The 20,287-nt window shown below is 36.0% G+C and overlaps 3 protein-coding genes across 3 annotated transcripts; 2 read left to right on the top strand and 1 right to left on the bottom strand.

Annotated features, from left to right (window-relative positions):
* The first annotated feature begins 10,654 nt into the window (after nt 1-10,654).
* LOC111801502 (F-box protein At1g67340) lies at nt 10,655-12,502 on the top strand. Its single transcript, XM_023685514.2, has 3 exons — nt 10,655-11,017; nt 11,119-11,281; nt 11,397-12,502. The coding sequence occupies exons 1-3, from the start codon at nt 10,749-10,751 to the stop codon at nt 12,117-12,119; spliced, it is 1,155 nt and encodes a 384-aa protein (XP_023541282.2). The 5' UTR covers nt 10,655-10,748; the 3' UTR covers nt 12,120-12,502.
* Nucleotides 12,503-14,679: 2,177 nt separating this feature from the next.
* Nucleotides 14,680-15,817, top strand: LOC111801464 (uncharacterized). Its single transcript, XM_087126777.1, has 3 exons — nt 14,680-14,818; nt 15,205-15,499; nt 15,665-15,817. Exon 2 carries the CDS (start codon nt 15,218-15,220, stop codon nt 15,488-15,490), a length of 273 nt encoding a protein of 90 aa, XP_086982903.1. The 5' UTR covers nt 14,680-14,818; nt 15,205-15,217; the 3' UTR covers nt 15,491-15,499; nt 15,665-15,817.
* Nucleotides 15,818-17,402: 1,585 nt separating this feature from the next.
* Nucleotides 17,403-19,182, bottom strand: LOC111802271 (REF/SRPP-like protein At1g67360). Its single transcript, XM_023686571.2, has 3 exons — nt 19,023-19,182; nt 18,705-18,935; nt 17,403-18,155 (listed from the first exon to the last, which is right to left on the bottom strand). Exons 1-3 carry the CDS (start codon nt 19,149-19,151, stop codon nt 17,646-17,648), a joined length of 870 nt encoding a protein of 289 aa, XP_023542339.2. The 5' UTR covers nt 19,152-19,182; the 3' UTR covers nt 17,403-17,645.
* Nucleotides 19,183-20,287: the final 1,105 nt, after the last annotated feature.

The raw sequence follows: 20,287 nt of genomic DNA, 5'->3' as shown, positions 1-20,287 counted from the left end.
TTGAGACCCAATGAACGCATATGATGTCTGATGATTGAGAAAAGAAATATTTTTGGACCTAATGCATGCATAATATGTTTGATGATTGGGTAGATTGTGGTAAGGGTTATACTTTGTGAGATCGAGCAAGCACCCACCCTTGGTCACTCTGCTGGGTGATTGCATGAAATGATTATTAAGGTAAGAGTTACACGTTGTGTGAATCAGGTAATCAGCCACTAACGGTCACTTTGAGGAGTGATTGCTGAAAATTGTTTTGGTTGAAAATTACACACGGTGTGTTTTGGATAATTAACCACTAAGGTCTCTCGATTTTGTTTGATTAGCTATATGATAGTTTATAATTACACTCTATGTGTTTCGGATAATTAACCACTAAGGTCCCTCGATTTCGTTTGATTAGGTATATGATAGTTTATATATTTGATCCCAATAGGGGGTTTCTCACCGGTTATTTTAATACTTATTAAAGTGATTTTCAAACAAGCCGTGTTACGGAAGTGACGAGCAAAGTGGAAAAGTGAGCCATGGGACAACCCGAATTTTGATATGAAAAGTCGGGTCGTTACAGGTTGAGATCTACAGTTACTATTAATCGATAAGTTAAAACTAATTCGTAAGTATATAATCGAAAATTTTGATGTAAATAGTAATATGATGGAGTTTGAGCCGACAATGACATATATCTACTGTTAGCATCAAGATCAAGATAGAAACTCAAAAGATCTTTTTCGAACATGTTTCAAATTTTAAAACAAAAAATAGTTTAAGGGTATTATTGTAATTTTTAAAAAACAAAATAAAAATTTTATGGAATAAATTAATCAAAATTAATTATTAATTTTTTTTAAAACAAATTGCTTACAACTTAATTTTTCATTAATTATCAAATTTGTAAATAGCCATAAAATTGAATTAAAATGTTAATTCAATATTTTAAAATAAATAAATAAATAAATAGATATTTTATCTATCAATATTTTTTACTTTTATTAAAAATAAAAATAAATAAATTATGTATTTGAATAACCAAAACTAATTAAATTCAACCCAATATTTAATGATTATATTAAATTTATTATGTAATAAAATTTAATAAAAAGTCACTTAATAATTAAATTATATTTACAAAAAAAATTCTTATTAAATATTTAATTATAGAGGCGATGGCAATAATTAAAAAAGAAATCAGTTTTATTTGAAATATAAAATAGATGGCGCGTGGAAAATGAATTTGGAAAATAACAGTGGCTACGCATCATTGACTGGACTCCCATCAATTACCAACGAAACGACAACCAGTTTCGCGTTTTGATATTTCCATTTTTATTTTAATTATTAAATTCGGGGAAATCCAAGATAATGATTACATGGTTCGACTTTGGGGAAGTACTGGTAAAAAATTCGACATTATTTTGTCGGATTTCTTGTCAGATTGGGCCCCACAATAATCTAATAAAACGGTGCGTTTTACTTCACACATTCATAATGTTTCCACATGGTGCTGCTACCTTTTTTTTTTTTTTTTTAAAAAAAAAATTATTTTTTGGTTCCAAATAATTTGGGAGAAATTGAGAAATCTATTGCCAATTATTAATGAAAGCAAGCTCCAAAGTTTTTATGAGTAAATTGTAAGAATATTTTTATAAAAACTTTTGCATTATTGGGACACGAATAATGTCTATGATGGCTACCGATCATGGCTGAGATCTTGTCTATGACGAGTGTGAAAACTGAAGACCTCTCCTGTAAAGACGAGTGTTAAAATTTTGAGGAAAACCCCGAAAGAAAAAGTTTAAAAAAGACAATATCTCCTAGTGGTAGGCTTGCATTGTTACAAAAGTAAAAGGTATCAAAACTAGGCACCGAGCTGGGTACCCAATCCTCCAAGGGTGTGAGGGAAATGAAACGTTTCTTAAAAACCATGAGACTGACAGTGATACGTAAGGTGTAACACGAACTAATTTTACGAAAACACTAAACCAACTCAATTCAGCTCAACTTATAAAATTTTCATTTATATGAACGTCACTCGATTCAAATAAGTTGAGAATGCAACTTGTACGATATGGATTGAGTTAGGTTTATTTGAACCCGACCCAATTCAAATAAGTTGATAATCGAGCCTAAATCATATGGATTAAGTTAGGTTAATTGAGTTTTTCACGCCGTTGAATCTTTTGAACATACTTATATAAGTAAATAACTCAACTCAAATAATACACCGACATCAATATTTGAAACAGCAAATCCAAATTACAATATGATGGGAACTATGAAGACATGTTGGTCTAAAACAAGGCATTACACGACTTATCCTCTTGTTATTGTCTGTCTATAACACATGATGTTTTATGTATGGTTGAAAATTACTATTTATGTCTCAATGTTTTACGTATTTATTTACATTATTTTGTCGTTATTATTTGTTAAATTATTAGTATAGGATGATTTATTGTAATCTATTAACTTTCTAAATTTAATATTATTTTAATATATATATATATATATATATATTTTGTATTTCCAAAAGAGATCGTGCACGGACTCTATTTCAACAAATATCGTAAGTCCATAATGTTAAAACTATTCGTTCAAAAAAAAAAAAAAAAAACAAAACAAAACTCAAGTAGGAATGCTCGTAAAGACTTTTTCATTCATTCATCATATTCCTAGTCGAGTCAAAGTCGGTATATGAGCTTGAAAAAATAACGAGAATCAATGTATGGTAACAATTAGGGGAATACACGAAATTGGTTGAATTTTTTTGGATCAAGTCATGACACATCACTAATATTAATTACAAAAGGTAAATATTTTTAATGTTTTTAACATAAAATAGGTTTGAGTTGTAATGTTATTTCCGGATTGGTCATATTCTGTCAACCCACGAGCCGAATCAAATGTTTCGAATTTTCAAAAATTCAACCAAACTCAAACCTAAAAAAACATCTACCCAGACCCAAACTTTATGGGTTTTGTTGGATAGTCTCTAATGGTCGGGTAATATGAACACGGTTCGCAATAAAAAAAAAAAAAATTCAAATTTAGAGATATTATAACGGAATAATTCAAACAAATCATCACACGAGATAAAAAATTAAGTGCCTAACTCAAAACGACACAAGCAAAAGACAAAATTGAATCGAATTAGTGTTAAATTATAAAGTCTTTGTCCCAAAAAAAACATGAAGTTACTTGTCATTTACGCATGTTTGCTCCAATTAGCTGCATCCTTTAAGCTGAAGTGATGCAATTTCCCCTAACCTTTTCCTACTTTAGTATGATTTGACAATTACAACTCCATAAACCCCCCCGTAAATTTAGCACCAAAAAATACCCAAATCCCCCAAAAAAAAAAAAAAATAATAATAATAGAAAAAAAGGATTTGGGATTTGGGGGCAGGGAATGTTACATGGCTTAAAAATCACTCAAACGTGATATCAATTGGGGCCAAGAACATTGATGGATGGGGGCAGTGAGATGAAGATTGATATCTATTGCGCGGCTTACGAGGCTGCCTGCCAGTGCCGGTTGGCGCCATTTCCCGCACTGCCGCAGGCGTTAAGCAACCAAACTTATACTCCCAATCAATTCATTCCTGTTTATGTTCATGCCTCCTTACGCTAAATTCTCACCAATCCCAATTTTTTCATTTTGGTATATATTTTTTTTAATTACCATTTGTGCTTAAATCTAGGGTTGGTTTAAATTTTAGTTTACTTATTGAAAAAAATATTTTCGTGACATTGTGGAAGAGGAGAATGAAGCATTCCTTATAAATTTGTGGAAATCTTTTCCTAGTAGACGCGTTTTAAAATCGTGAAACTGATGATGATATGTAATGGGCCAAAGTATACAATATTTGCTAACGGTAGACTTAAGTTGTTACAAATGGTATCAGATCTAGTTACCAAATGGTGTGAGACACTAATCGAATTAGGGCTAGACCCTCTCCATCGTAGACGCTTTTCATAGACACTAATTGAATTAGGGCTACACCCTCTCCATAGTAGACACATTTTAAAACTGTGAATCTTGCGGCAATACGTAATAGGCCAAAACATACAATATTTGCTAGCGGTGGACTTAGACTGTTACAAATGGTATCAGATCTAGTCACCGAACGATGTGAGACACTAATCGAATTAGGGCTAGACCCTCTCCTTTGTAGACGCTTTTCATAGACACTAATCGAATTAGGGCTAAACCTTCTCCATAGTAGACGTCTCGCGGCAATACGTAATGAGCCAAAACATACAAATATTTGTTAGCGGTAGACTTAGACTATTACAAATGGTATTAGATTCAGTCACCGAATGATGTGAGGCAGTAATCGAATTAGGGCTAGACCCTCTCCATCGTAGACGCTCTCCATAGACACTAATCGGATTAGGGTTGAACCCTCTCCAGTCTCCATAGTAGGCGCATTTTAAAACGGTGAGTCTCGCGACAATACGTAATGGGTCAAAATAGACAATATTTGCTAGCGGTAAGATTAAGTTTAAGTTGTTACAATTTTATCTAAAAATAATTATCTTCAAATTTTTTTTTAAAATTTTAATAGTAAAAAAAGAAAAATACTTTATTGTATTAAAACCATTAATATTTTATTTTTAAAATATTTTTGAAAAGATTCATTAATCTCTTTAAAAAAAAGGAAAATTATTTATTGTTTTGTGGATTGTCTCTTCCAACTTTACGAGTAAGGAACTTTTGGATATACGATCTAGTTTAAGAAAAGGTGTAGTGAGAAATTAATGTATTTCTTTTTGCACCCACTCCACGTCATCAACCTTATCTCCACTCTGGACCCATCTCTCCAAGTGGTAAAATTTTCCATTTGTCGAAGCACAATAATAAACCTTTGCAGATAGGATACAGGGATCTACGTGTCGGGTCAACACTGGGTCTACATGTTTCCTTGGATGACAAAGCTGACACGTGGGTAAATCTAACTGGCCGAGTGAGATGGCTATGGAGTTGAAATGGGTTCACTTGCCATGCACGTAAAGCCAGAACTTGTTATTGTCTACGAACTGGGAGGCATTAAGGAACCTTCAATTTCCATAAATGCCCTCTTTCTTCAGAACTTGGTAACTGCTTTGTTCCAGGGATGTTTCTGTCATTTTAAGCTTCCTTTTTATTTTGATCGCTCCCGTTGGTAACCAACGGTCGGGATTTGCTGATCTGGTTCGTAAGCGTGAGAGAGTGAGGTGGCGTGTCGGTTTTCATTTTTTCAATCTTTGGTCAAGATCACGTGACTGAAACATCCCGGTCAAACTATCAGTCAAAAACTCAGTTCCCATGTCACGTGCAATCAACTCATGGTTGTTATATCAACGTCTCCCCTGGCCCCACGTATGACCCGATATTCCAGGCCTTCTGAACTCGCGTGCATGCAAATAACAAACTATCGTATAATCTCAATTTTAAAAATCCATTCTTTTGAGACTACAGATACGATGAGACAATACATGCGAGCTCGGTTTTAGTAAGTTATATATAGTTGTCAGTCACACGATTTTTAAAATATATTTATTAGAGAGAAGTTTTTATGTCACAATCTACCCTTTTAGAGACTCAATATCCTCGCTGGCACACTGTCCGGTGTCTAGCTCTAATACCATTTGTAACAGTCCAAGCCCATCACTAGTATATATTGTCCGCTTTGACACATTATGTATCGTCGTTAGTCTCACGATTTTTAAAACACGTCTACTATGGAGAGGTTTCACTCCCTTATGAGGAATGCTTCGTTCTTTTCTCCAATCAATGTGGGATCTCACAATCCACCCCCTTTAGAGGCCCAACATTCTCGCTAGCACACCGCCCGTTATCTAGCTCTAATATCATTTGTAACAGTCTAAGCTCACAACTAGTAGATATTGTCCGCTTTGACACGTTACGTATTGTCGTTTGTCTCACAATTTTTAAAATACGTCTACTATAGAGAAGTTTGTACACCCATATAAAGAATGCTCCGTTCTTCTCTCCCATCAATGTGAGATCTCACAATCCACCCCCTCAGAGACCCAATATCCTTGTTGGCACACCACCAGTTATCTAGCTCTAATACCATTTGTAACAGTCCTGGCACACCACCAGTTATCTAGCTCTAATACCATTTGTAACCGTCCAAGCCCACCACTACTGGATATTTTCCGCTTTGACACGTTACGTATTGTCGTTAGTCTCACAATTTTTAAAATACATCTACTATAGAGAAGTTTCCACACCCATATAAGGAATGCTCCGTTCTTCTCTCCCATCAATGTGGGATCTCACAATCCACCCCCCTCAGAGGCCCAACATCCTCACTGGCACACCGCCCGTTATCTAGCTCTAATATCATTTGTAATAGTCCAAGCCCACAACTAATAGATATTGTCCAATTTGACACATTACGTATTGTCGTTAGTCTCACAAATTTTAAAATATGTCTACTATAGAGAAGTTTCCACACCCATATAAGGAATGCTCTGTTCTTCTCTCCCATCAATGTAGGATCTCACAATCCACCCCCTCAGAGGCCCAACATCCTCATTGGCACACCGCCCGTTATCTAGCTCTAATACAATTTGTAACAGTCCAAGCCCCATTAGTAGACATTGTCCGCTTTGACACGTTACATATTGTTCGCTTTGACACGTTACGTATTGTCGTTAGTCTCACAATTTTTAAAATACGTCTACTATAGAGAAGTTTTCACACCCATATAATGAATGCTCCGTCCTTCTCTCCAATCAATGTGGGATCTCACAATCCACCCCCTTAGAGGCCCAACATCCTCGCTAGCACACCGCACGGTTTCCACACTCTTATAAGGATTTCGCTCGTCTCTCCAACTAATGTGGGTTCTCATATAATGTAAAGCTCTATCCATGCACAATCTCAATCTCGAATGACTTGATTAGACGATTCGAAGGGTGAGGGACTACTAGTTGTCATCCCAAACGACGGTCAACACGATAACTTCGAAATGGAAGAAGTAAAAACTATCCCGATAAGCATGTCTACAATGCATTTGACGATATTTTGATTGATGGATTATAACTTAAAGAAAAAGAAGCATTACTTGGTTACGTTAAACCCATGTTAGTTATTTGATTAAAGACAGTTAATTTAGACACAAGTTACAGTTAAAAGAAGGAAGCATACATATTTATATGGTGTTTGGGGGTCACGTGCAGCTCGTGAGTGGATTTCGGACATTGGGCAGCCTAAAGCAAAGGGCTAACAAGTTGTTGGCTAATACGTTAAGCAACATCTTCTCTAATTAAATTAAATGAAACCCAAATGAATCTTTAAATTTGAATTTTTAATTTTTCGAATCCCAACAAATAATTAAATAAATTTAATTAAGAATGTGAGATTATTATTATTATTATTATTATTATTATTATTATTATTATTATTTATTATTATTTATTATTTATTATTATTATTAGCTGCAGGCAGTGGACAACCTTTTAAGGTACTCCATTGGTTTGCTTCCTCTTCTCTAGGTTTTGATTTGGATGCACAAATTAAATTTTTCACAACCACTCTGCCCCTTCTCTTGCTTTGTACTTAATTTCACATCCTTCAAAAGGAACCCACAATGAGTCTTCCACATGTAGTTTAAAAATTAAGTGTCCTTCGTTTCTTCCCACTTAATTTCACGGTTGAATTCAAATTCATGAATCGAGTTACTTGATGGATTCTCGTGAGATCCCACATTGATTGGAGAGGAGAACGAAACATTTCTTATAAGTATATAGAAACTTCTCCCTAATAGACTCGTTTTAAAACCATGAGACTGACGCCGATACGTAACGGGCAAAAGCGGACAATATTTGCTAACAGGGTTGTGCTAGCGAAGATGCTGGACCCCCAAGATGGGTGGAATGTAAGAACCCATATCGGTTGGAGAGTGGATTGAAACATTCCTTATATGGGTGTGAAAATCATGAGCAGACAATATTTACTAATACTGTATGGTGTGCTAACGAGTATGCTGGAATCCCAAGAGGGATAGATTGTGAGATCTCACATTAGTTGGAGAGATAACGAAGTATTTCTTATAAGTATATAGAAACTTTTTTCTAACGGGCACGTTTAAAAACCGTGAGACTCACGCCAATACGTAACGGGCAAAAACGGACAAATATTTGCTAACACGGTGTGCTAGTGAAGACGTTGGATCCCAAAAATGAGTGGAATGTGAGAACCCACGTCGGTTGGAGAGGGGAATGAAACATTCCTTATAAGGGTTTGAAAATCACTCTCTAGCAGAGGCGAGCAGACAATATTTACAAACATTGGATGGTGTGCTAGTGAGGACGCTAGACTACCAAGAGGGTTGGATTGTGAGATCTCACGTTGGTTGGAGAGATAACAGAGTATTTCTTATAAAAGCAATGAAACATTTCCCTAATAAACGCGAGCGAACAATATTTGCTAACACCGGATGGTGTGCTAGTGAAGACGGTGGACCCCAAGAGGATTGGATTATGAGATCCCGTATCGATTGGAGAGGAGAACAGACAACCTTTGCTAACAATTGAGGTACATTGTTACGTAACTAAATTAAGCTAAATTTATTATGAAATTTAAAAAATATCTTAGTTTTATTTTAAATTCATAATTATTTTTTATTATTTATTCTAAAATAAATTATGAACTCTTCCCAAAACTCATGTGAAGGTTCATGCTACGGAAATCATGTGCATTACGCAATTAATCAAGTTGACACCTAACATATCTTCACCGTCGGTTGTGATCACGTGTCCACAAAACAAAGCGCCACCAAGCAAGTGGGTGTCGCTAAGATATCGCCACGTGTAAACATCCATGATCAGAGAAATAGAGAACAAGCGAGCTGAGCTGTCCGTTACCCGCCTAACAAAACCAGACCCCACGTAACTGCCCCCATTAAAAAAATAATAAAAACAACACTGACGTGGAATTGAAGTAGATTAAACGGCGATCTCAGGCTTCCACACCATGCATGTGGATTGCATGATAACCCATTATCTAATTCTCCATCATCCATCATTAGTCCCTAACGTAAACAAGAAAGAACAAGAATTACGACATGTCGTTCTGGGTGCAAAACGACGGTGGAAAATGGAAATAACATAAAAATAAAAATAAAAACACTTGAAATTCACTCATAAAATAAGCTGGGAGATTTGGATCCCCCACTCCAGTGGTGTACAGTAGTTAGCGTGTGGGTTAGTCTTGTTGCTTGCTTTACCATACAACTTTGGGGGACAAAGTTATCACGTGACGGGGCCTCCCCAGTCTTACGTGTCCAAGTACTTTCCTTTGCTTAGCCTTGCCATTTAATATTGAGTAAAATTCAATCCATTTTTTTTCTTTTTTTAATAAATAAATAAATAAATAATTAATATCTTTTATTTTCCAATAGTTAAAAAAAAAAGGAATAAAAACTAAGGGTACAATCGACAGTACAAAAGGATTTATTTATTTATTATTTATTATTGTTGTCTTTATGACCGAGGAGGAGAAGGAATCATATGCTTTGAGACGGAGAATGACGTGGCGTTATCTTGGAGGCACAGCCAGACGCTGCTATCTATCCACGTGTCAGTCAATGAGAGCCTAATCCAATTCCTTAAATATCTCAATTAATTATAAAATTTTAATTCAATATTAATCGAAATAAATAAATAAATAAATATGGGTATTTATTTATTTATTTATTTAAATAATGGAGAAATTGAGTCCAATCATATGCGAAAGAGAGTGGGCGGAGGATTATATAAATTCAGTCCAAACGCTAAAAAACACAAATCTCTGGAAAATCTCCTTTTATACGGAAAGGAAAGCGACCATATTTAAATTAATTAATTAATTAATTAATTTTGTACGTTTTTGACCCGTTCCAAGATATTCCCTCAATTTAAATCGAATCCAACGGCTACAAGTTCATCAAGCGGTTTGATCGCAAAAGATCAGGGAATCCAGTACGTTGATTTCGTGGTAGGCAACTCAAACACGGACACTTCCGATGTGGGACCCTACCGATAAATACACCAATTCCAAAAAAAAAAAAAAAAAAAAAAAAAAAAAAAAAAAATTCTCTACTTGGAGAAGCAGCCACGAGTAGGACAGGTGGGGTCCACATGGTGTTTCATGAGTGGTCAATATCACTTCAATAGATCCACGTCATTTCCCCGGATTTTATTATTACTTTATCTCATCCTTAATTTAATATTCATTACCAATTTTATCCCCAACATTTTTTGTTTTCCTAAAGTGACCTCACCGGGGAATGTTACGTATATAAGGTCAGCAAGACAGTAAACACTGGGAAACGTTGTCGGTTTCGGAATTTATTTTTATTTATTTTTATTAATTTTCTATTTTAAAAAAAAAACCCTAATTAATTAATTAATTCAACAATATTCAGGATATTCACTGTAACCGTTGGAGAAAAATTCATCGGAAAATACCTTATTTTGCTTAAAAATAGCTTCATATTTTTTCAGTCAACATTTTTGATGATATAATTAGAATAAATTAATGCAACAAACATGTGCCAAAAAGAATAATACGAAAACAAATTAAATAATAATATTAATATTAATAAATAGCATAAAATTTCCATGTTACCGACAGCTGGGTATCATGTCGTGAAGGGGTCGCAGTGTTAATACTTTCATCCGACTATATAAACCACCGGATTTGCTTTTTCTCTTTTACCACAACAAGAGAGAAACCCACATCGGATTCATCCATGAGAACTCGAACAGGCCTCTGTTACCCTCGACTTGAAACCACCCTCTGCTCCGACAGCCGTCATCGCAAAAGAATTCAAGATGTCGCCGCCGACCGCCGCCGCCATTTTTGTCGGAAAAGAACCAAGCTCTCTCCACAAATCACTCCGCCGCCGCCGCCGCCTTCCGATTTGTTTGATTCCTTGCCCGACGACCTCGTCATTTCGATTCTCTCTAAACTCAGCTCCGCGGCCTCTTCCCCCTCCGATTTCATCAACATCTTGCTAACGTACGCCTTTTTCCATTTTTTTTTTTTTAATGGGTTCAATTTATTTTTAGATTTAATTTTGGTAATGGGTTTAATTTAAAATTTGTTATTATTTGTTGCAGATGCAAAAGATTAAATAATTTAGGACTTATTCCCATGGTGTTATCCAAAGCTTCTCAGAAGACGTTTGCAATTAAGGCACGGAATTGGTCGGAATCCGCTCATCGGTTTCTTAAGCGGTGTTCCGACGCCGGAAATGTTGATGCCAGTTATACCCTTGGCATGGTTAGTTATTTTTTTTTATTATTTAATTTATTATAATTTCATTTTGTAAGCTATAAAAATTCCGTTTAATTTCCGATTTTAAAAATTAATTCGAAATTGGGGAATGGCCGTACAGATTCGTTTCTACTGTTTGCAAAACAGAGGAAGTGGAGCTTCGCTGATGGCTAAAGCGGCGATTTGTTCCCACGCGCCGGCGCTTTACTCACTCGCTGTCATTCAGTTCAACGGCAGCGGCGGTTCCAAAAGCGATAAGGATCTCCGTGCCGGAGTTGCTTTGTGCGCACGTGCTGCTTTTCTCGGTCACATCGACGCGCTTAGAGAACTCGGGCATTGTCTTCAAGACGGTTACGGCGTTCGTCAGAATATAACAGAGGGGCGTCGGTTTCTTGTCCAGGCCAACGCGCGTGAACTCGCCGCCGTGCTCTCGTCGGAGGCGGGTTCTTCGGTGATTGCATCGCGGTGTTGTCTTACGTGGAACCCTCACGTTCCACACCGGCACGTGACGGGCTCGGGATGTCCGTTGTTAAGCGATTTCGGTTGTAATATCCCGGCGCCGGAAGCTCATCCGGTGAGTCGGTTTATGGCGGAGTGGTTTGGGGCACGTGGGGAGTCGCCGGGGGTTGGGCTGAGGATGTGTTCGCACGTGGGGTGTGGACGGCCGGAAACGAGACAGCATGAGTTCCGTCGATGTTCTGTTTGTGGCTCTGTTAATTACTGCTCACGTGCGTGTCAGGCGCTGGATTGGAAACTCCGCCATAAGATGGATTGTGCGCCGGTTGAACGTTGGGTTGATGATAACGGCGACGGTGGGGCCGATGATATCATGGCCGAAAGTTGAAAAAAAAAAAAAAAAATTGGAAAATTAAAAGAGGGGAATTGACAGTAGCCGGTAGCCGGTTGTAAACGTTGGCGGCTTCTCGTGAAATTTAGTCGAGGAGACGTAAAAGTAAAGCGAGAGAATAAAAAAAAAAAAAAAGGAAAAAGAAAAAGAAAATCATGGAGGCCGTTTTTTGTCGGAGAAATTAATTATCTGATTGCCGGCGGCGCGGCGCGGCGGAGATTTGTTTGTCCTTTTGTGTACAGGGCGGCGGGCGGTGGCGGTTTTTTTTAGGGAAGTTCTGGAGCCTAATTTTTGTACCATACAGCGACTAGAATTTTACAATCCTTCCCTTTTATTCAGTTATTAAAATTATAAATTAAAAAACTTTTTTTTTTTCTATATTTTTTATTCTGTACATTTATTTATTTTTTTTCGTAATTATAAAAATTAAAAAAATAAAAAACACGGAGAAAAATTATTATTCGTGGGAACTCGATCCTCGCAAATTTTTCGGGGATATCGTGTCCCGATCCATGCAAAAGAAAAAAAAAAGAGAAAACGTGGGGATGGGGAAGGTCTTCCCGTCCCGCCCCTCGGATTCCCTATTTCGATTCGTGCAAAAAAAAAAAAGAATTTGCGAGGATGGTGAATGAATTTGCGAGGATGGTGAATGTCTCCCGGCCTCGGGAATTCTCTATTATGATCTTTGAATTTTTTTTTTTTTTTCTGGTCCTATCGTATTTCGATCCCTGCAAAAAAAAAAAAAGAATTCGCAGGGATGGGGAAGGTCTGTCCGTCAACGTCCAGTTTCGTTGACGTTTTTAGTTCGTTGACGTTTTTAGTCCAACTTTATTAGGTCGAGAGATTAATCGGTACAAATTACCCTTTAAAAATTTATAATTTGGAGTGATTTATGATGAATAATGCAATGAGGGCATTTTGGGGATTGGATATTAGTGTTTGAAATAATTAAATATATTTAATGGGGAGATTAAACGGGAAGGGCATTGGCAATGGATTAGGTGCACAAATTTTGTAGACCAAATTCTTTAATTCATATCCATTCATTTGCAAATTGCTTTGCTTTTTATTTGTTGGGGCCATTGTTCATTGACTTCACCTTTACTAAATATTCCCGTCAATAATTTCGTCTCTCACGTTCTTTTTTCTAATTGGTTACTTACGTTCGGTGATTTATATTCCTATAGGTTCGTGCTGCGGAGCACAACTTTGTAGAAGGCTTTGCGGACTAACAAAAACGTAACGAGAGGATCAAATTTGAGATTACAAGTTATATTTTGGGGTTCAGTCGAAAAAGATTTGACTATGCGTGATTCTTGCCCTAATAGGTTCGTATCGAAGTGTTCTAGAAGTTTTTTGATGGGGTTGAAAGCAGTCGTTGCCTTGGACACGAGTTGGAGAACGTTGAAGGTGAGAAGGCAAAAAAAATGTGCAAACAGGTGGAGGTTGAAGATGACTGGTCCAACCTAGTTCGGTCGGATCGGATGGTTCAGTCCAGTCGAATAGGTTTGTATGCATAAGCTTAGGTGACCGTTTATAAACTTTTATTGTTATATTCTAGCCTTTATAATGTGAGCTAGATTCTTTCTCATATTTAAATAGAATAATGTATTGTTTATTGCACGCATAAATAGAATAATGAAATGTATTAGATACCTAAATGGTCAATGCTGTAAGCGATGAGTATTCACTCTTGTTTTATGCAGATTAAGGGCTCAAATGTTACGGTCATGCTTGTTCAGGGCATATTGTCTGTGGCTACATACCCAAGCCACTTCAAACCTTTTATTTGATTTCATGTTGTATTGTCTTACTATTGTATTTTCTGTTTGTATGACTATTCGATGAAATCTATGTCTAGACTGGTCAGACCTTAATCATTCCAAAATGTACTATAGGGTGATGCGACTAGTCGTCAACCCCTTCCACCTAGATCTTGTACGACCGTTCAACGAAATCATGTCTAGGCCTGCAAAACCTGAATCGCCTCGAAATGTAGTATAGAGGGATGCAATTAGTCGTCGAGTTTTCCTACCTCGAGTTATATAATGTTTAAGCAGCGGTGATTCTTTCTTTGCTTATAGCCATGTACAGTTGCTTTCAATCTTTCTTTCAAAAATCTATCTGCCCCATTTTCTAAAACCTTCTTCTCAAAACGAGCTCAGAGGCTTGAACGTACTTTGTCCAACTGTAGGTGACGTGAGTCTAAATTGACTTGACTCACTCGGTGTTGAGAGTGAGTGTCAAACATTCCTAGCTTATGCGTGAAACACTCTATATTGTGACACCTAGCTTATGCGTGAAACACTCCATCTAGAAAGTACGGCCTCAAAACTGAAACTGAAAGGCATTGACGGGGGCTTGCACAACCAGTGGAGCATGTGGTTTAATTCGATACGATTATATATACGACACACTTATACGATCATATAAGATAAAAGGTATGGGCCGTAATGGGCCGTAAGATCCAACCATGTCGGTACCCAATTAGTTGAACGGGCCTGGCACTAGACCGAGACCGACTGTAATTGGGCTTTAAGTACATTGAACATGGGCCTTTCTATGGCCCATTCTTAAATGAAAATAATGGTGATTATGTGGATACTTCTCATTCTTCGAGTCCATTTCTGCGAGTGGTGAACGGTTGGTTGACGTCTACTGAGGAAGATATCTCAATTCCTCGATCGATTTTGAAGGTAAGCGTTCGATTAATTTTGGTTTCTATTTCGCGACATATTATCGCTGCTTTAATTAGTTTTTGTTCGGTTGAATTTGGAAATCTGCTCGAGTTTTGTTTTTCCAATTTTCGTCTTTGGTTAACCTAGGGCTTTCACTTGAGAAATTTTAGATCTGGTTTGTTGTTTCGGTAATCTCTGGAACGATGAAAGAAATTTAGAGTGGATTCGGATGATCCTGATAGTTTTGGTTAAACAATGTTTCTGATTCACCTAAATCTTTTTTCATTATAGAACTATGTTGTTATATTTTTTTTTTTTGAGGAAATCGGCATTTTAAGTGAATTTCATGTTGGATGATTTGTTTATTCGGCATTTTTTCCTCATTTTTTCCGTTAATTTATCAGGAAGAAATTAGAAATGAAGTTCATCATGGAGTTTGCCGAGAATTTGGTATTAAGAATTATGGAGGATCCAAAAGAGAGGGATCGCAAATTCCGAGAGCGCCTGTATGCGGTAAAGGACCGATGCCAAAAGACGAAGGAGATGTGGAGCTATCCTCTCCGTCCTTACGGATTCTGGACGTTTGACCGCCACAATGCTCAGCTGCATTGGGATGCACAAATTAGCCAGGTTCCTGGTAGAAGGGATCCTTATGATGACATGCTTCAGGACATCCACAACTCCAAGTGATTTATGAAGGTTCTGTTTCTAAGCCTTTTCCTGTCCATTTTGATTGGAACTTGAAACCTTCATTATTTTTTAGTTAACTTTCGTAGTCTTAATTCTTATAAATGGGAGTGGGTTTGGAGAGAGATGGCTCTTAGATAAAGACCCCTTTGATTTTGTTCTTGAAATACTCTGCAGAATACTCGCAAGAGCTCTGAAATTGCTGGTGGAAACTGGGAAGCTCTCGAGCAATTGTTTGAACGTATGTTTTTTGTTGTTTTAATTTCACGTTGTGTTGTTGAATACCTTGTGGTTTGTTGTTGTTTAATAAACGTCCTGGTTTGCTCTTGAGATGATTTTCAAGTTTGTGAGTTTTGAGCTCATTGTTTCTTCTGACAAAGAGTAACATAAACAGCCTCGATTGATTAGTAACAACAAATTAAAATAAAGGTTTTTGTTTGGATGAGGTTAACTGTATTGTTTGTTCATAAAACTTCCTAAATCTACTTTTTTAACTGTTTTTTTCTTGTTTGTTCATGTATTGTTAACTGTTTTTTTTTTTCTCAAAATTTTCCCAATTTAGATTCTTGACTTTTTCTTTTATTTTGTTTTTTTTTTTTTTTTTTTTTTGCCTTTTGTTTTGTTGTCTTTTTTTAATATGATTTTTTTTTTACTTTAGTTCTTTGATTAGTTATATTTTCTTCTTTTATGGTATATAATCTTTTTTCAGTTTGTTTTCCTTTATTTGTAGATCCCTTTTGGTTATTTGTTTTTTATTTTATTTTTTTTTAATTTTTTAATCTTTATTTATCAATCCTTTTCAAATGGTGTTTATAAATGGGGTGGTAGAAGAAATAGAAGAAAAATAAGAGAGAATCAAATATAATTTTAATTAGTTAGTTTTATGTTAAATAATTTTACTTAATAAAAACAAACAACAATTAATTCCATTAATTTTAATAATTATTAAAAATTAAGGAATGTATTTAAATTGTTGGAAGTAATTCTAGGAAATAAATAGATAAGTTATGTATTTATATTAAATTATGATAGCATTTTTATGCAATATGTTCTTAGGTTTCTTATTTTCGAGCATCTTGGTTTACGGTTTTGGTTTTGTTTAAGATATCTAAAATTAAGGTTTTATTTAGTTTTGTTTAAGATACCTAAAATTAAGATGTTTGATAATCGAATGGCTCAGATTTTGTTTTGGATGTTCAGAAATAAAATGCATTATTTTTAAAAAAAATATTGTTAAAGTCTCATTAATATTTTTAAATTAAACAAAAAATCATAAACACCTTTAAATTATTTTTTTAAAATTTCCCTTTTTTTAATTAAAAAATACTTTTAAATTATTTTTAAAAATTAAAAAATCTCTTCCTATAAAAAATATTTCAATTGGTTTCAATTTAAATCCACTTTCCCTTCAATAGAAAATAGTAAGATAAAAAACTTTTTAGTACTGCCTTAGAACGTGAGCGAAAAGCTGAGGACATCAGATGAATGAAAATTGGACATCAGGGAACGAAAATTGGACATCAGGGAACGAAAATTGGTCGGGTTTCACCAACTTTGGGCACCCACCTAATGCAAACATAACTACAAATCTATGTTCATACCCTTGCCAATATAGATAATTGTGTTAAACACTGCGAAACTTTTTAAAGTTTTGAAGACTTTTTTAAAGTTACCATTTGTATAAAAAACCTAACCGTTTACCTTCAAAACTATGATATTTTTAATTTTTTAAAAAAATTTAAAATAATTATTGAAACTTATTTATTTTAGTTAAAACACAAAGTTTAAATAACCTGAAAAAAGTGGAAGGAGAGATAATAAAATTAAAAAAAAAAAAAAAAAAAAAAAAAAAAGTAGGGTGAGGTTTTCTAAAATCATCCAAGCAAAAGATTCCATTTTGATAGGTTTAAAAAACTCTACAAACCCACCATTCAAATGCATCACATTCTAGAACTTTGAGTTACTTGTTCACATAACATCATTCAGACATTGCCATATCAACATCAAGAGCCATTCACACTTGTCTACAGCCTTCCAAGGCTTCAAACTTCTTCAAATTTCCATACCTGCTGTTCATATCATTAACACATTGTGCTCCTACATCATGAACCATACAAAATCTAGCAACCCAGATGATGAAGAAACTACAAACCATTTTCTAATTTGAACCTGAATCCAATTCGGATTCTGAACCCACTTTGTTCTCAGGTGGAGGAGGAGGAGCTTGTTCAGAAGTAGGTGGTGGAGAAGGAGGAGGTGTTTCTTCCTTGTTCTTCGCCTCCCCCTCCTTAAATGCCTTGGCTATCTCACTCACAGGAACTTCAGGAAGATAGGCAAACACGTAGTAGCCCTTCTGCCTCATCTCCTTCACCGTGCAGTTGTACTTCTCCAACCACTGTTCTGCCGATGGCACTGCCTTGTCTGCGAACTTGTGGAACGATGGAACCCGGTTCAGCCCTGCCCAAATCTTCACTCCTTGGTTTAGAATCAGCTGCTTGTACTCCTTCGCTGCATACTGAAATGCTGCGCGTGGTCCACCAGTTTGAAACTCGTTCACAAGTTCTTGCCCTGTTCGAGCAGCCTTTTGGACGAAATGCTGCGTAATTTGAACGGCTTGTTTTGCCAATGGAGGAGCAGATTTATCAAACTCATGTGTTGCTTTGTCGACCTGCAACAAATTCCCAAACAGAATTGAAAAACGTTCGTTTCAGACATGAATCGTTATCCCAAAGAACACATGATTAGTACTGTAAACTCTAAAAGGCTCCTTGAACAATTATGAACCAATTCAGCATTTCACTTTCACTAATCCAGTTCCGTTGAGAAGGAAGGGAGGCGACTAGCAACGTCGGCCAAGGAAAAGAAAAAGGACATTCTTAGTGGTTCAAGAACTAAACTGATCGTTGAAATTCAGATTTCATCCGTATCAACTAGGTGAGAACATATACAAATTTCATCCCTCATAAACACTGTTTTAGTTTCATTTCAGATGAAAATAATTGAATTGAAACTAAATTCTCAAAATCTCATCATAATCGAAGACTGGAAAACTAAATTCATCCTACTAATCTAGATTGCAAGACCGCCATCAATTCAGTAACCAGTCAGATCGAAGTCGATCGAATCATAAAAACAAACTAAAAACTAATGTAAATTGATAGAAATCCATCTACAGGTGTAAAGACAAGTCCAATCGATTAGAAAAAGTAAAGAATACCTTCTCGTCGAGAAAAAGAAGAACATCATCAGGCGCGATTCGGAGCTTTTCATAAGCAGGCGCTACGACTGTGTTCACAGCACTCTCCACATTCTCAACCGCAGATCTCAAAGGTCCAGAGTTCTGCTTCGCATAATCATACAGATTCGTAACACACGCAATCGTCTGAATCACAGCGATCCTCACAAAACCTAGATGCTTCAACTCCAGATTTCTGCTATCGTTCTCCATCTATAAATTCCAATCAATTAGAATCACAACTTCTTCCAAAAACACAAAAAAACAAATGAACAACAATTCCTTCAAAAAAAAACTTACAATGTAGTAGGTTTGCGTCTCCAGTACTTCCTTCTCCGCTCCAAAAGATATCGAAAGATCAAAACAGCCTTCGAATTTATACAAAGGCGAATAGCGGATCCGTTCGTTGGATTTTGGTTGGCCACTCATCCAACGGTCAACGTGAGAATACGCCAAAATTTCAGCAGAATCTCAATAATAATGGGTGAAAGGATTTGATAAGAGTGGGCCATGCCGTAGGGATGGGAGCACGTAATTTCACTGTGCACTCCATATTCCAGTGTGCGCTAGATGTTTCTAGACGGACACGTGGCAATAGATGACATGCGCAGCCCACACCTGTAACGTTTTAACTGAAACCTATGTTTATAATCTTATTAAATACCGGTTTATGTCATTTATTAATTAACGAATATTATAAATAATAAAACTTTATTTTTAATTTTAGTACATAGTTTTCGTTTATTTAAATTTTTATTTTTGATAAATGTAAATGTTAGTTCGTAAAACATCTCTTTAATTAAGATTTTTAGCTCAATTTAAATATATTTTGAAAAATTATATTTCAAATAGTTAAAAAAAATTTGGAGAATAAATTATAAAAAATAAAATAAATATATGTGCCGTTACGGTTTGGGCTTGGCCCATTAATACTTTTGACCCATCATACTGATCTGGGCTTGGCCCATTTACGTTTTGGACCGTTTCTGTTAGATAAAGCCCATGACGTCCGTTCCATGAAGCCCACTGAAAAATAAGTTTTGTGAAGCTTGGGCCAGGCCCATTAATACTTTGAACTATAAGATAAAAGCCCATCTTACGGACCGTTTATTGAAGTCCAATATTTGTCCATAACAGGGATTCTCGTAGGGATGGAGATGAGAAATATAATATTCATCCTTGACCGTGTCAATCTAACAAGTAGGAATCTATTCCCATTCTTTCGCCTATTCTCCATTTAAATCGTGATTTCCATGGGGACGAGATAGGGAATATAATATCCATCCCTGACCCTCTTAATCTAACGAGTAGAATTTTCTTCCCACTCCTTCTCCCATTCTCCATCTAAACAGGGATTCTCGTGGGGGACGAGGATAGAGAATATAATATCCATCCATGACCCTATAAATCTAACAAGTAGAAGTCTCTTCCCACTCTTTCGCCTATTCTCTATTTAAACAGTGATTTCCACGGGGACGGGATAGGGAACATAATATCCATCCCTGACCCTCTTAATCTAACGACTAGAAATTTCTTCTCGTACCCTTTTCCATTCTCCATTTAAA

Source organism: Cucurbita pepo, chromosome 9, assembly GCF_057944985.1.
Source record: "Cucurbita pepo subsp. pepo isolate OVF chromosome 9, ASM5794498v1, whole genome shotgun sequence".
In the NCBI taxonomy this organism is placed as follows: Eukaryota; Viridiplantae; Streptophyta; class Magnoliopsida; order Cucurbitales; family Cucurbitaceae; genus Cucurbita; species Cucurbita pepo.
Note: the sequence above shows the minus strand (reverse complement) of the source record. Positions and strands in the feature narration are given on the sequence as shown.